This window comes from Piliocolobus tephrosceles, chromosome 5, assembly GCF_002776525.5.
Source record: "Piliocolobus tephrosceles isolate RC106 chromosome 5, ASM277652v3, whole genome shotgun sequence".
NCBI lineage: Eukaryota > Metazoa > Chordata > Mammalia > Primates > Cercopithecidae > Piliocolobus > Piliocolobus tephrosceles.
The window spans coordinates 13,554,468-13,572,032 of NC_045438.1; the positions used below are offsets into that span (position 1 = coordinate 13,554,468).

At 41.3% G+C, this 17,565-nt stretch overlaps 1 protein-coding gene across 4 annotated transcripts in view; it reads right to left on the bottom strand.

Moving 5' to 3' along the window:
* The window catches only part of PRKN (parkin RBR E3 ubiquitin protein ligase), a 1,378,177-nt gene that overhangs the window by 900,410 nt on the left and 460,202 nt on the right, over positions 1-17,565 (bottom strand). For 3 of the 4 annotated variants that reach the window (XM_023223611.3, XM_023223612.3, XM_023223613.1), the window contains exon 3: positions 11,127-11,367. The exons of the other annotated variant lie outside the window; for it this stretch is intronic. In XM_023223611.3, coding sequence (XP_023079379.1) covers positions 11,127-11,367 — 241 coding nt within the window. The remainder of the gene's footprint in view (positions 1-11,126; positions 11,368-17,565) is intronic. 4 annotated transcript variants of the gene reach the window in all.

The window sequence follows — 17,565 nt, forward strand, 5'->3', positions numbered from 1 at the left end:
AAAAGAGAGGTGACTTCATATCCAATTAGAAATCAAAGAGTCTGGCTGGCTATTTATCATCAAAAATCTTTTATTGGCATTAAAAAGTCCACACAAGAAGCAGCTTTTTAAAATAACTACTCAGGCAAGAGTATCACTCACCAAGCTGGGACTTGATGTTCTTTGTGACAATAAAGAAATAGAATGGCAAACAACAATCTGTGAAGACTTGCAAATCATACTTTCCTAAGCTATCGCTCTAGATGAAAATGTCTGCCTTAGTTTTCACGAGGTTAGAGAAGAGTGTCTTATCTCCGAACAGCAGAACTTCATGAAGATGCATACATACCTTCCTCTTGCAGTTAAGGAAGGATGGATTGTCTTTGACCCAGGTAAAGATCCATGTACCTGAACCATGAAAATATCCAAAACGATGGGCTGGGCATGCGGGCTCACATCTGTAATCCCAAATATTGGGAGGCCGAGGTGGGCAGGTCATGAGGTCAGGAGTTTGACACCAGTCTGGCCAACATGGGAAAACCCTGACACTACTAAAAATACAAAAATTAGCTGGGCATGGTGGTAGGTGCCTGTAATCCCAGTTACTCTGGAGGCTGAGGGAGGAGAATTGCTTAAACCTGAGAAATGGGGGTTGCACTGAGCCAAGATGGCACCACTGCACTCCAGCCTGGGTGATAGGGTGAGACTCCATCTCAAAAACAAAAACAAACAAACAAAAAGAAAGAAAAAGAAAAAATCCAAAAAGACACATTAGCAGGATTCAGTTCCCATTGTGTTGTTTGATGCACTGACCAGCTGATTCAATCTCAATCTGTGTTCACAGTTTTCCTGCTCACTTAGAATAAGAGCTCTGTTTGCATTTCATGATGAACACCCACTTACTGAATGTTAACTTGTTCCTAACTGCCCCAATCCTTCATCCATTGCCAGAGCCAGCTTGGTTAAGTCCCCTGTGACCGGTATCTGTGACCTGTCCCTAGCTAATCTTCTCTTTCACAATATGAAGTGGGGCACACACTCATCGCCAAAGGGTCCTTTGAGCAAGTCCCAATAGAAAATGTATCCACTTTTTGGATGAAATACTCAAAAAAGGATACTACATTACCTAACGTAAAATGGAAAACAAATACATATGCCATCCATCATTCAGGGCTGGGAAATAACGAAAATGTAATATTCTAGAAAGACAGCCATAGGAAGTATTATTTCTCATGCTGCCCATCATTATCATAGAGCACCCATTATTCTAATTTAGCTCCAAATGTGTGGTGGAGGTGATCAAAATTTAAAACTAAATAAACAGAGACTCATACAAAAATAAAAATAAATAACATCAAATAAATAAAACAAAACCCTGACCCCAAAACTAGAATAACCTGTCATCTCCCAAGTATGGGTTGGGGACCTAGCACCTGTTCTGGGGGGAATTCAGGCAGGTGTCCCTGGATCTGTAAACCTAGGTAGTACTTCAGAGCATGAGCACAATATTGGGTCTTTGTACATGTGAACTAGAAAGCAAAGGGATAACTGAAATGGATAACAGTTATTCAGCACTTGGTATATTCCAGGCCTTTTTCTAGGTTCTTGTCATGAAGTATCTGACATCAGCTTCATGAATTAGGTACTTTTTCCTTATCTCTATATGAGAAATGGGGAAACTGTGGCCTAGTATGTTTAAAAACAAAACAGATTCACTTGAGGATCTTATTAAAATGAAAGTTACTGATTCAGTAGGTCTGATAGGGGCCAATGATTCTGCATTTCCGATAAACTCCCAATTGCTGCTGCTGGCCCACAGACCGCACTTTGAACTGCAAGAAAGTAAATCGTCTGAGTCCTAGAGGTAGCAAGAAGAAGAGCCAAGACGGGCTAAGTTGCTTGGCTCCAGGGTCCACACTTATTGCCAATCAGCTTAGCATGTGCATGGCAGACACGTCACAGCCCAGGTACCATGAATGGGCTCAAGGATTCGAAATCAACGTCTGTCACACTTTTTGACTGCATTTTCTAGCAACAAAAGTCCCATATTAAGTGCGTAGTATATACCAGGAACTGTGGTAAACACTGGTTCAAAGGATTTTCATTTAATCCACTGAAGTAAATTATTGGCCATTTGATTCCCTTCTTACAGGAAGCAAATCACAACCCCACTGATGGACTGGGTATTCTAGTGAGTTTAATTATCATTATCATGCACAGAAAAGATTGAGCATTAATTTTCAAAGAATCAGAATCTAATAACACACCTGTAACCCCAAAGGTAGTCAATATTTGGGGATTGAGAAAGAATTTTAAGATCTTACAGAGCATCAGAGGTATCATTTGGAAAATTAATTATAGTCAAATAGACGTAGAAGGTGTGGGAGTTTAGGCCTGTTTCTGTGAAATTATCAAAAAGTAATCTAAAAAAGAATGTAGTGATATTGTCTTTGTCAGAAGGGCTTCATTTTCTATTCTAAAATAGATATTTTGTTAATTCTGTTTTTGTTACATAGGTAGAATACAAATTCCTGATTTATGTGTGAAATGTTTGGAAGCCACAGGTCATACAAAATAACACCTTCCATTAAAGTTCCACAAAATTTCCATTAGTTCTTATTTATTCAGAACAAATTTAGAAAGACTAAAAACAGTGTATTACAGAGAGTTAAATTCTAACAATTTGAAATGTTTTCTTTATCTTCCCTTCAAGAAAATGGAATCCAGCAGCCTGCCTGCATTTTTGGCAGACTCTGCAATAATTAGAATGCTCTCATGATTCCCAAGATGGACCTCCCCAGCTGTAAATACGCTGCCTCCGTGCTCATTCCTGTCAAGTGCAGATCTCCCCATCTTGGCATGTGGACAGTGTCCTCTGAAACACTTCAGGGTTGGAAGAGTAAAAAATGTAAATGATTTGCTTGATTGGCCATTTAGGCCTCCAGGAGAGGGACACCCAGACACTACTATTTGCGGAGGCCTCTCGTTAGAAGAGCCCACTGTCCAGCCAGGCCTCATGGCGTCTTGAATGCAATGTACCCTTTCCCCTTTAAATCACAATATGACTTTGCAGAGGTGACTTCAGAAAAATCAAAACATTTTGAGGCTCCCTGCAGGTACCCTATTTAACTTCAGCTACCAACGTTGGCATTTCTCATCTACTCTCCCCCACAGTTACTATTTATGTTTCAAAACAGATAACCAACCACAAAAAGCAAAATGATTCCCATAGAGGCATGAACCCAAATAGGCATGAACAAAAGCACAGGGTAGATGGGGCCAGCCTCAGCCTGTGTTGCCCACTTGGGGCATCTTGGGGCAGCATGGTATTCCTTAGACAGCTTTTGTCAATTGCATGCTGACGCTCTTTCCAGCTCTATTTCATACTCCTTTTGCAAGTATATAAGAAAAAACATGGGACTGGGTGTGGTGGCTCACACCTGTAATCCCGGCACTTTGAGAGGCCGAGGTCAGTGGATTACCTGAGGTCAGCAGTTCGAGACCAGACTGGCCAACATGATGAAACTCCATTTCTACTAAAAATACAAAAATTGGCTGAGCATTGTGGTGGGAGCCTGTAATCCCAGCTACTCAGAGACTGAGGCAGGAGAATTGCTTGAACCCAAGAGGTGGAGGTGGCAGTGAGCCAAGATCGCCCCACTACACTCCAGTCTGGATGACAAGAGTGAAACTCCATCTCAAAAGAAAGGAAAAATTATGCATGGCATGAGGAACACTTTCTTAGACACCAGAAGAGGGAGTGATGGACACAAAGTCACAACAGCCGTGACTTTTGGCATTCAGAGCTCTTGAGGGCAGGTAACCCACTCTTCCGACTTCATAGATCCTCTGAACCTATAATAGATTCCAGGAAGCTTGGCCACCTGCATGGGACCTAATTCTTCCCAACATCTCCAGTGCTGCCTTCTTGTCTTTCAAAGTCAGGCTCAGGGTCTGTCTTTGCTTCTCACTCCTCTAAATCCCCATATTACTGTCACTGTACCCATTTTTTAAAACTTACTCCATTTCAACTTGTGTATGTGCATTTGCCAAACTGTGAGCTACTGGAGGATCTTGTTCCTGCTACTAACCTTTGTATCGCCTGTTCCAATCAATGGGTTTATTATACGTAAGAATTACTCAGAAGGCAGCAGATTAAAACACATGTGAGTGGTGCTTATGGACAAGTATATGGCCCCAAGGGATGGCTGTCTCCAAGAACCTCTCTGCCAAGCTCTGCCTTCCTCAGGGCAGGACTGTTGCTTACTTTCTGAATACCCAAGGCACACTCTACCACGTTTTCCATATGCAGTTATTAACCATGTTCTCCTGCTAAATGTGACTCATAAGAGTTGAAGAGCTATAAGAGTTACACTTCACATGGTGGATAAAGCTTTTTGACAGTATGACAAAACTTTATCTCTCGTTACCCATGTGCCAGCCAATGGAGGTAGAAAATGTATTAGATGACTGACTTGAATTTGATGAGTGCCCCTTACAAGTGTAAACAAATATGTTGCCAGTAATGACATGACCGTATGTAAAGCACTATAAAGAGGAAGGAGCACACTTTTGGAGGACAAGGCGGGTCAGGAGTTCAAGAACAGCCTACCAGCATGGTGAAACTCGTCTCTAATAAAAATACAAAAATTAGCCAGGCATGGTGACGGGCACCTGTAGTCCCAGCTCCTCGTAAGGCTGAGGCAGAAGAATTGTTTGAACCCAGGAGGCAGGGGTTGCAGTGAGCCAAGATCACGCCACTGCACTCCAGGCGACAAGAGCAAAACTCCATCTTAAAAAAAAAAAGTAAGGAGCAACTAGTTCTGCATCTACAGTAGTGTATAAACTTCTTGGAAAAGATTTCAGGATTTTCCCCCTACTTCACCCATCCCTCCCCCACCAGAAATATGTGAGGCTGGCAGACCTCTCACTATAGTGCAATATCACTTTCTGTGTTTTCGCCTTTAATATTGAAAAGGGATATTACCGTAAAAATTCCAGTGTTGGAAGAAAGATTAAAATCCTGGCAAAATAATAACGTATTTTTCATTGGTTTATGTTGATATCAACTCTAGTATGACTGCCAAAATTTTGGTTTTTTTCAAGGAAGATTTACACAAGAGGCAAACCTTACAGCTGTGCAAAACACCAAGAATTCACGCCCTCTGGCTTAAAGTCATTAGCATGTACAATACACATTTTCAAGTACTTGAGATTTGGTTTTGGATAAAATGAGAATTAAGTCTGAAGCTTATCACTTTATTCCATTAGCAGGCCCCCATTACTGATTAGCGTTTGGCAGGTGTTAGTTAATATACAATCCCAGAATAATTTTCATTTTGTACTGCATTCAACCACTGGCAAAAAACCGTTGATAAAAACATATTCTCTAATAATTATAATGTATCAATGGCGTATCTCCAGAGCTCAAGTCTTCAATTGCATTTATTTAAAATTTCTAAAAAATTTGTCTATTTTTATATTTTTTCTATTTAAACTTTACAAGTCATATTTCAATAACTTATTCTGGCACATAATGCAGGAATGTCAAATCTTTTGGCTTCCCTGGGCCACAATGGAAGAAAAATTGTCTTGGACCACACATCAAATACACGAAACACTGGTGACCTATAAACAAAAACCACAAAACAAAAACAAAAATACTTCATAATGTTTTCAAAAAGTTTTTGAATTTGCGTTCAAAGCTGTCCTAGGTTGCATGCGGCCTGTGGGCCATGGATTAGAGGAGTGTGATGTACTGTTTCCTCAAAACTAGTCTCTTTCATTTAGCAAGAAGCAAAAGGCCTATTGTATAGTAAATTGTTCTTCCATATAATTAAGTGCTTTCTTAGTAAGCTACACAGTAACACTCGAAAAAACTGGAAAACATTACCAAAGTTTTTCTTTTGTTTTTCCAAAAGCAAAAATTCTGGAAAAATAGTATACCATGTGATACAGAGTTTTAAAATTTGTCTACTTGGCTGAAATCAATTAATATGACTCTTCAAAAAGATCCATGTTAAGACAATATCTACTTTCTAACCAAAATGTCTAGAGGAAATGCAAAAATTCCTTTCTTTTGATATTCACATTCAGGAAAACACAGGCTACTGGACACTTTACATAAGCTCTGGAGTAAGACAGTCCCCCTGGATAAGGCTTGGATGGTCTGGGTCGGTTCCTCAAGTGGTCTGTGTAGTTTCCTCATCTATAAAGAGGATATGAACATGGTCTACCTTACAGGGCTGCAAGGAATTAAAAGAGGCATTTCAGGGAAACAGGTTTTCCTATACTGCCAGGTTTACAGCAAGCACTCACCCATACTGCCTGCAGGTAGGACCCGTTCCTGTTGTTCTGGGCAAAGCAGCAGTTCTAGGATTTGAAACCTTACAGGTTGTGTTGCCTCCACCCTTTCCTCCTGTAGTTCCTTCACAAGCAGCCAGCGTGAGATTTCCTGAAGTCAGATCATGTCACTCCATTGCTCGAAAGTCAAATTTTCTCAACAGGGTCAAATCCTGGGCCCAGAAGACCCTGCCTGACCGCTCTACCCTGCCCTTTTTCTGACATCCTCTTCTCCGTGATCCACCTGTTACAAGCTCCACCCCATACTGGCTGCTGCGTTTTCTGGGCAGGGCCCTGCCTGGGGCTCACGAGTTGCTGTCGCCTCTGCCTGCACACAAACAGGTGCTCCCTGAGGGTGCCCTCCTCACAGGTTAGCTCATCACATCGGCCTCGCGGCTGCCGGGTATTACAAAAACTCCCCACCAATACTCTTTGTCCCCTTTACTCTGCAGTTTCTCTGCAGAACGCACACTTACTAGTTGGTTGGTTGTTTCTTTATTAGCTTCTGCTCCAAACAGAATAGCTCCGCTCAGGTAGGCATTTTGTTTCTATTTTCTGCTACATCCCAGTACCTGGCACTGTGCTTGGCACAGAGTAAGGACTCAATCATTATTTGTTTATGTAGTTCATTAACTGTATGATATTAGAGGAGCCTCCTATTTTTTTGCTAGATCCAATGACTTCATCTGACTGTCAGGAGATGATGAATGGAGGCTCATTTAGGAAACACCAGCAATACGTGAAGGTAATTTACACACAGGTACTCTGGAGCCCAGGTGCAGCTCAATGTTCTCGTTCACAACATGGCAAAATAGATTTTATTCACTGACCATATTTTAAGCAATACTATTTTTTACTATTTAGGGCAGTACTACTCAAAGCACAGCCCCTGGGCCCGCAGTATTAGTATCACCTGGGAGCTGGTTAGAACTGCAACTTCTCAGCTTCCATCCAAGGCCAACTGTTCTGGGCCCAGGAATCTGTGATTTTATAGGTCCTCAGGTGATTCTGATGAGCACTAAAGCTTGAGTGGCCCTGCTGTAAAAATTACTTCAATGACTCATTCCAGTTCTCGGACGTCCTCTTACAAGTCTTAGTGTGACATGCTTGCGTTCCTAGTACCGACGGTGTAGCCGGTTATTCATGTACATCATGTTGTCACCTCTCATGTTGACCAGTTATCTTTTGCCAACTAAAAATACTTGAAAGGCACCTTCTCGGGTTTCAGAAGTTTCCACTTGTTTCAATAACATGTGTGGCTACAGCCCAGCTATTCACCCATTAGAGCCCTCCCACATCCAGCCAGCACATATTCTTCGAAGCTGAATTTGAAGACTCTGGAAGCACAGAAAATTGGAATTTCTTTTAATCTATTTTTCTGAGGCAGAGGTTTTCAATCATTGTATAACCAAGGATCATTTGCGTCTTTTCAAATGACAGATGTTGTATGTGTTTAATATGTGAAGTACGTAGACAGGAATCGTCTCAGGCTTCTGTGATTGGCTCAGTGTGTTCACCTCTCACCAACCTGCCTCTGTTCTCCCATTCAGCATCCAATTGTTGCATGAGAACAACAGGTAGGATCCATAATTGTAAGACTGGAAAACCTTAGTGATAGGGCAGAGTTTCTCAGAGTGTAGCCAGTAGCAACATTTTGGGGCCTCTACCCCCAGACAAATACATCAGAATTTCTGGTCACAGAAAAGTAATGAAATAAGATTTTTTTTTTTTCTTGCCATTCTGGCCTTCAAAGAAACATGGAAAAGCATGCAAGATAATTCTGCACATGAGAGTCTGTGACTCTCTGCTCTAGTAACTTTACGCTATAATTTTTAGTGAAGAAAAATAATCATATAGGCATACTGTTTGTATATAGTCATTTCAAATCATTCCATTCAAAGTCTTAACTCAAGCCAAGAATGAACCAAGACATTTGAGGAGATGAAATCTCCTTTTCTCTGTATAATCTTAAATAAAGCATTCATTCTAAAAGCTAAATGCACAGGAATTCTGATGATTGACTTACTATGTTTACAATTTTAAGGAATTTAGTAAACATGTCTCACCACTCTTCTAAGAGGTTTTGAGGAAAATTACAGTTAACTGGCCAAAAATTCCATCCTCAAAGAGATTCAAAGGTGAAGTCGGAACTGGACTACAAACTAGCAAGTAATAAGGGAAAGTCCTAAGGGTTCTGAAAAGGATTCCTTCCGGTTCTAACGACTAGGAGAGGATTACTTGTAGTTTAGTTGTTAGTTTAACACAGAGTCAAATCTGAAAGTTGACCTGGGATAAGCCATATCTCTTTTCCCAATCCTTTACAGATGCAATATAACTACACAGAGGCCTTTCAGTAGCAGTATGTAGGGTGCCAGGAAGTCACCCCCAGTCTGTAGTGGTGCAGGGAGAAGTGTATTAGGAGGGCACCCCTGCAGCCCCCAGCTGCACCATGTAGACTTGCCTAAGCCAGTCCCTAGCCTGCAAAATGCACAAAGCTGTCAGACCACAAGACAGAGGGGTAAATGAGAAACAGGGTGATCAGAGGTTAGATGTGACTCAGACATGGGTGGAAAGTAAAGGTGAAACAGCACGTCATCATAGGCCATACAGTACTCTGAAAGCTGCTGTCATTGACCACATTCCATAAATTTACTAGAATTTATTCTCTATTGTTTGGGTGGAAATAATTACACATTTCTATTTAAAAATATAAAGAGAATGTTATACATTTAGCAGAATTTTCTCAATGCCTACTGGTACTTCAGACCCCATGTAGAGAGAATACTACACTTTCTTAACTAAAACATTATGGTCTAGAGAGAAAGACAAAGAGAGTCAATTGAAAATGTCAATAATTCTAAGTTCATTCTCACAAAAGAAAATTCTGGAGAAGACCAAGGGCAATTTTATGATAAAACAAAAGATAAATATGTTTGATAAGATAGTAGAGACAGATGCGCTAGGAAACGGATTAAAGAATGTGAATATGTACAGAATATGATTATTGTGCTAAAATTGTTTTTAATATTCAGTGATAGGTAAAGGTTTAATTTTGTTCTAAACAATGTGATTTTTTTATTTTTAGTAAGAATTTTATCTTGGGAAATCAAAGAACTAGTAGATAGGTCTACTAACATAATAAATCCAATCTGTTACACAGTTGTACAGGAACAAACATAGTAAATATAGGGTTTGGTAACACCTTTGGTTTCAGCCATACATTGGGGGATTTGAAACATATTGCCTGTTGATGGGGAGGGATGACCGTACATGTGAGACATCCAGAAAAAATGCATAAATCTCAAAGAGGTGGTCTAAAATTCAGGCTTGGATACCATCTTCAATGGCAAAGGAAGAAAGGGAGAGGAGAAGACAAGAGTAAGGTTTGTTACGCAGATTATTAAGTTGGTGACTTCTCAAGAAACAGAGTCTCCAGAGACTCTGTCCTTCTCATCCTAGTAAGGAGAGGGAGACACCCTTACAAATGGAGATTTACTTGGTAGATATAAATTTCCCTTACAAAAAGGTGAGTTCCGCTCTTTTTTTAGAGCTTGTCCTATGTCTACTGTTTCTCAAAATAATCAGCTCAAAATAATACTTATGCTAACGTGGCAAATTTTGGGGGTGGCATATTCTGGTCTCATACACCCTCAAGGTGGAATTTTCCCTTGTTTGGTTTATAATGTTGGAGCATGAGTATCCTTTAGTAGGGCTTGTTTTTCTCTAGAGGTGTCAATGTCAGAGAGATCTTCTACATACTCTGGTTGAAACATCAGAATTGTGATGAGCTTGGGTTTGATATTTATATTAATTTATCATATTCTGGATCACAAGGGCATTGCAGGGGTTTAGATTTATCTCATTTTTCCCCATTTTTGACATTTGTTTCCATTTCTCAGTTTTTCTTTCCAGACCTGAGGTGCCCACCTCACATGAAGCAGAGCCTCTTTCCCTCCCACAGTCATCTCAAGATCACCAGAGCATCAGCTAATGCCTTACTTTCTGAGTTTATCTACTCCTGTATTTAAAGATGTTGTTTCTACATTTTCACTTGTCCTTGAAAATTATCTTTTTATTTTTTGCAAGCTCATTGAAAATTTTTAATTCCTTAAATTTTATTTACTAATTTTAGTGGGAGGCATTTCTTATTATGTTAGGCTTCCATCTTGCAGGTCCCAGAACTTTCTGACACTGTGAAGGCCATACCAGCCCACAACTGCCAGGATCTATTGTATGTGGGAGGAAAATCAACTTCTACCCTATAAAGTCTTTGTGATTATTTTGTGTCTTCTGTCACACACAGTAAAAATTAATTCTATTACACCTTTGACTATTTAGAGAATAAAAGACTAAGAAGACACATATTAATATTTTAAAAATAACTAAACAATAACCATCTTTTCCAAAGAAAAGCATTTTGAAATGGGTGGTAGCACAGAGAGAAGGAAGAGTTCTTTTACACTAAGGATGTCATTGCCATTGGAATATGTGGCTTTAGAAACTACAAATGGCTCGATTAGCTTTCAAAATCTTTCTACTTTTTAGAATTTTTCTGCATCACTAGAAACATATCTCTTCTATTTAATCTCAATGTGAAAACCTGTTTCATAATACTTATAATAAATGCATTCTCAAATTTTACATCAAAGTACTCCACCTACAGTGATGTCTCCTTGTAGTGAATTAGAGACTCCAATCCAAAACGCATCATACACTAAATATGCACCTGGTGAGGCTACGCTCCTTGGAGACTGCACTAAACAAACAAACAGAATGCTTTAATACTCTTAGGGCATTCCAATTACCTGGACTACCAGCTGGTGGTGAGTCATTCCTGCTGTCAGTGTGCAGAATGACAGCCAGCCCCACAGAGTCTCCTGGGAGGACTGAGCTGCTGAGGTCCACTCGAGTCAAGCTCTGGGGCTCCCGCTCACAGCCTCCCGCCGTGTTTCTGGGGTTGTCGCCTCCAGTTGCATTCATTTCTTGACCTTTTCTCCATGGTCTCTGAACAATGTGAACGATGCTCTGCTGATCCAGGTCACAGTTCTGTTTGGGAGCAAGGTGAAAAAAAAAAAAAAAACAAGGAAATGGCAAACATGAAATGCCAGATAGAGTTTAACTTGTCCTCAGTGTTAGAAGGGAAGGGAAAGTGACATGTAATTGACCAGCTTAGGTACATGTTTGGCCACAGCACTTAGACACTACACATGGTAGACAAACAACACTGAACTGGGGCCAGAAACAGAAATCTGGGGATACGTGAAACACAACAGAACGCTGAAGTGATATTCAAAAGGACATGAAATCTACCAGAAAAAAAAAAAAAAAATGACCAAAGTGGATCTATAAGCACAGTGAAAATAATAATTCTTTTTTTATTTTTCCCCTGAGACGGAGTCTCACTCTGTCATCCAGGCTGGAGTGCAGTGGTGTGATCTCAGCTCACTGCAACCTCCACCTCCCGAGTTCAAGCAATTCTTCTGCCTCAGCCTCCCGACTAGCTGGGATTACAGGGAGGTGCCACCACGCCTGGTTACTAAAAATATTCTTAAATAATAAAACTGATTGACATCAGAATTGATGTCATTCTTTTCTGTTTTATAAAAGTACAGAAAGTTATTATCAATTAGAGGGCATATCTGTACAGCATTGGAAATGAATGTGTTTGAGTAGACTCCACACACACCCCTCCATGGGCACCAGCACACACATCGTTACACCAGTGGGGAAGCCATGCAGGAGCACACTCCTGCCACCCAAGGTTCATTCTCTCTTGGTCGATTTAACCACGAAAATCTGCAAACATTTACTAAAAGGTTTTGCATCTATATATTGACACGTACAAACAGAGGAAGACTTTAACATTTTGTAGCATAAAAATTAAACATCAGATTATTTGCTAGGACAAGAACTAGGCTACCCTACATGAAATTCTAGTTTCAGAATATCTACTACATAGGGCCGGCTGCAGTGGCTCAGGCCTCTAATCCCAGCACTTTGAGAGGCAGAGGTGAGTGGGTCACCTGAGGTCAGGAGTTCGAGAAGAGCTTGACCAACATGGTGAAATCCCGTCTCTACTGCAAATACATTAGCCGGGCATGGTGATGGGTGCCTGTAGTCCCAGCTACTCAGGAGGCTGAGGCAGGAGAATCACTTGAATGCCCACCCCCATACCCCCACCAAAAAAAAAAAGAATATCTACTACATAGAAGCAGTTACTGATTTGCTTGCTACCCTCTTAAGACATAGCAAGGACCTTACTCTCTCAACAAATCAATGTGGCCGGGCACAGTGGCTGATGCCTGTAATCCCAGCACTTCAGGAGGCCAAGATGGGCAGATCACTTGAGGCCAGGAGTTTGTGACGAGCCAGGAAAACATGGTGAAACCTCGTCTCTACTAAAAATACAAAAAAATTAGCCAGTTCTGGTGGCATGAGCCTGTAATCCCAGCGACTTGGAAGGCTGAAGCAAGATAATTGCTTGAGCCTGGGAGGCGGAGGTTGCAGCGAGCCGAGATCATGTCACTGCACTCCAGCCTGGGCAACAGAGCGAGACTCCATCTCAAAAAATATAAAACAAAATGAAATAAAATAAAAATAAAAATAAATCGATGCCTTTCAAATACCTCTTGCCATTCTCATTTTAGGAATGCTCCCAGGACACTAAAATGAAATGCATCCATAACTAACAGCAATCAATGATGCCCTCCCCTGCTGCTTTCCCAAGCTCTTCTGTTGCCTTCACCATCAATGTCCCTCGAACAGTGGTGCCCAGCACTCACCAACAACCCTGACCCCAAACACAACAGCTGGAGTCTGCCTCCTCCACCCAGGAGGGCACCAGGACACCCTTTGTCCTTAAATCCCATTCCCACCTCTTCTCTCCTCTCACACCCTGGGGCTCCGTCTCATCCCCAGGCCCTGCGCCCCTCCCCATCCCCATTCTCAGAGCTCCCAGCCTCTCCCGAGGACTGTTCCTACTCAGCAGTGGCCACTGTTCATCATTCTCTGACCTAAAGTCCTCCCCTGCATGACTTCCCCGTCTCTGTCAGGAAAAACCATCCCCCACATCACCCGCTTCGAGCCTTCCCCTCCCGCCTAAAAATCTCATTATTCTCCCATGTTTTGTAATGGGCTGCAAGAGAATCACTATCTTGAATTTCTCCTACCTAATCTTTGATATCGGCAAGTCACCAACAGTTAGCAATTCTGTCTCAGAATTACCCTTCACATCTTCAACTCCTTTATATCTCAATATTCACCTCCCCATTTTAGGCCCTCCTCACGATTACTCCCTTTACATCCGATATCGACATACTCCAGTCCAATATGTACAAGAATTCTGGGTGTGTGTGCTACATAATCTTTCTAAAGTGTCTCAGTATTACTTATAAAATGGACTGTAACATCTCCTATGTTCTTCGAGTGTGTTTGTACTTTTTTCCTTTCTAGATCATGATCTAGATTTGATTTTTTATCTTCCTTACCCCTCCTATATTATACATGTGACAGATTCAACTATTCTTCAAAATTATGCACGCCCATACATTAGTGCGCATACATCGTGCTCCCCCCTTCCTCCCGGCGATTTTGCCCAGCCACGTGAATGGCTTTGACCAAAGGGATATTAGCAGATGTTATTGGAACCAGGGCTTTGCATTTGTCCCGCTGCTAAGGTCCATCAAAAGAACATCCCTGCTGGGCACAGTAGCTCACACCTGTAATCCAAGCACTATGGGAGGCAGAGGCGGGTGGATCACTTGAGGTCAGGAGTTCAAGGCCAGCCTGGCCAACATGGTGAACCCCCACCTCTACTAAAAACACAAAAATCAGCTGGTCGTGGTGGCGTGTGCCCGTAATCCTAGCTACTCAGGAGGCTGAAGCAGGAGAATCACTTAAACCCAGGAGGCAAAGGTTGCAGTGACCCGAGATCCCGCCACTGCACTGCACTGCATGGAGTGAGACTCCGTTGCAAAAAACAGAACCTCCCAGAAAGCTTCCACCTGTTCACACATGGCCCATACCTGAGTCCAACCCACAGAGGTGACCAAGTGCAGCCACACTCACAGCGTAAAGCAGGGACCTGCAGCTGAAGCCAGCCTGAGGCCATGGGCACCCCCACTGACCTGCAGGCACATGAGAAAGACGGCATGCTTTTATGCCACTGAGATTTGTGCTTGACTTTTAAGCAATAATGGCAGACAGTCCTCGATTTTCCATTCTACTTGGACAAGGTATCACTGTCCATGATCAGCTCCATGTCAGGCAGCACTCCTGTAGCTTACACACAGCCTCTAGCCTAAGTCATTTCAAAGAAACCAGCATCAGGATCCGAGTACGCTCAAGGACCTGAGCTTTGCCACAGAAGGAAGAGTAGAGAATTAGAACCCTAGCCTTTCCTGAGGTTTCTATCCACATTGTGTCCCTTCCTTTCCACGTTCAGGACTCAGGTACTTCCTGTGATCCTCCTAGAGAAAACTAACACCTTTCTCCCTCATCTGAATCTAAAAATCTTTGCTTACTGTGCTCTTCTTATTACAGTAGTTAGTGCTCGGACAGTATGTAGTGTGAGTGTGTGTGTGTGTGTGTGTGCGCGCCTGAGTCTTATCTTCCAACTTATTTTAGAAATATTTGAGAGCAGCAACTTGGTCATACTAATATTTATCTGAATGCCTCACACAGTGCTTTGAAGCCAGGAGATGTAGAAACATATCTATGAATTTAAAAAGTTTGAAAAAGTGAATGACTGAAGGGAAGAAAGAATGAAGGAGTGAATGAATGAATGAATATAAACAGTCATGAGCTCAGTGTCCAAAGTGCCACAGAGGGAACCAGCAGAACAAGAAAGAAAGGACATAGAATTTAAAGTCAAATGGACTCAAGCTCTACATAATTTATTAGCTGTACAAATGTTGGCAAATTATTCTTCCTTCCCCAGCTTTCTGCCATTGACAATAATATATCAACTTTGAAGGCTGTTTTGAAGACTCGAGGAAATGTAAAGAGCTCAGATCCCGATCCGCAATGATACATTGTTGGTAGTATTGTTACCATTTACGAGTTTTAGAAAACTAAAGAGGATGGGTCCCTAATCTTGTACATAAATAAGGCCTCAGAATTCTGTTTAGCTTCTCACTTACACAATTGTGTTTGGAAAATATACAGAGAAGGCAGAATGAGCAGGAGCTATCAATGTGACAGTCTCTCTGGTAGCATTCCAGCTTTCTGTGAACTAAAAATTGATACCAAAAAAAAGAAAAAAAAAATCCTATATCACCATATAGCTAGATGCCATGAAACACAAGAAGAACCTGAGTGAATTTTCAGGGATGGCTGAAACGTGACAAACGTTGATGAAATCTAAAAGATTTCAAATCCAGATTTTCCTAATGCTTAGGGTAGAGCTGCAAAGGGGAAATGAAAGTCCTCAAACAGATTTCAGTAGTTACAGTGATCCTAATGGGACACATTTCCCTCAGTTGCCATCCCTGTTTCTGAGATCATTAATTGCTTAATCTTTGACTCTCATAGAAACTCTTGCTGGTCCCAGAAGCGGTGCCTTTGACAGATGGTGTATTCACACACCACGCTGGTTCAGTTCAAAGCCACATTCCATGGACAATACATTGGACACAGTCCCATTGTACAGCCACGCAAAAGCCCCAAATACTATTTAGTTCTCTTAGTACACAAAAAAATTTCTCAGATGTGGGAGAAAGAGATATTCGGTGGGAAGACATCAGAGTGCTCCAATGTGGTTTCAAGTTACCCCAGAGCAGAAACAATGTCTTATTTATCTTTGTTTCTCCAATAAATAAAATATTACCTGTCAAAGAGAAAACGCTTAATACAGTTCTTTCTTTCTTTATAACAATATATTAATCCAACAAGTAAGGCAGTAACAAATTCTTTAGTGTAGACGAACCAAGTAGGTATTTCTGTAACCAGGTTTGGTCTTACACTGTCATACATAGCTGTTGATCCATGGGAGACTAAGGGATCAGTACCTTGGGCTCTCCGTCTAGAGGATCCTTGATATGGAAACATACCAGTATTAACAAAACATCCATGGGAGTTTTTTTTTTTTGCCAAATAATGATCAACTCTCATCTGGTTGGACATTATCCAACAATACACAAAAAATTGATGCATTTTTCTTTTTCCAAAAAGAAGTTCCTTCAACGGCACATAGTTAAGATCCAAATATTTCAGATTCTTCCAAGCACTTAATAGAGTTACACAGATCGTCTGTAAAATGATTAATAATGATTTCAAAGTTGTTAACAATACCACATTATTTATACATTGCTTTCAGGAGTTATGGAAATAATTACACTAATAATAAAAAACATATAAGATATACTTAGCCATATATTGCAGACCATTGCAGGTTTTGAGACATAATAAATTGGTTATTATAATAAATTGCAGTGCAAGTGTTTGGCCTTCTGTCCTTTTTGCCCTTTTAGCCCTTCCCGTCTTCCAGCAAGTGAAGACACAACAAGAAGGCCCTCACCAGACACTGAATATCAGCACCTTGATCTTGGATTTCCCAGCTTTCAGAATTGTAAAAAGTAAATGTCTAGTTTTTTATAAATTACCCAGTCTCAGGTATTTTGTTATAGCAAGACAAAGAATACAAGACAACATCCATAAAGTGAGTGTGTAAATAGAGCTAGAATTAGTGTGTAAATCCATGAGAACTGTGGCTGGCACCGATAAAGCTGTTTTCAGATTACTTATTGTGGTTGCTGTTGATTCAACTTTACAGAAGACTAAGGGGAGCCACAGAGAAGTTCACGATGGGTTCAATAACACCCAGCTCCGAGTGTGAAGCCAGGGTCGGAACCCAGGTCATCGACTCCTCTGCTGGTCTTCGCTGACTGCTGAGAGGAAGTGGAGACTTGGATGAGGCAGACAGACTAGGACAAGTCTACAGGGGTCCATGGTGAAGACCAGGGTGTGGATGCTGCAATGGAACCACCGCAGGTACGAAGGAATGATTCAGAGAAGAGCCAGATAGCTGAAATGTTACAAATGTGAGAAGACAGGATCTGGGACGGGGCTGTATAGGAGGTAGCAAAGTAAATACTAGTCCAGTGTGCTTTTAAAAAGAAAAAAAGAATGAAAGTAAGAACAAGTGGGTTGTAGAGGAATCAGTGAGAGTATGGAAAGTGAAAAGAAGATGGTATAGGTGAGCAGGTAACACACCTCGCAGACTCCAGATGTTGGTGCTGGCTCAGG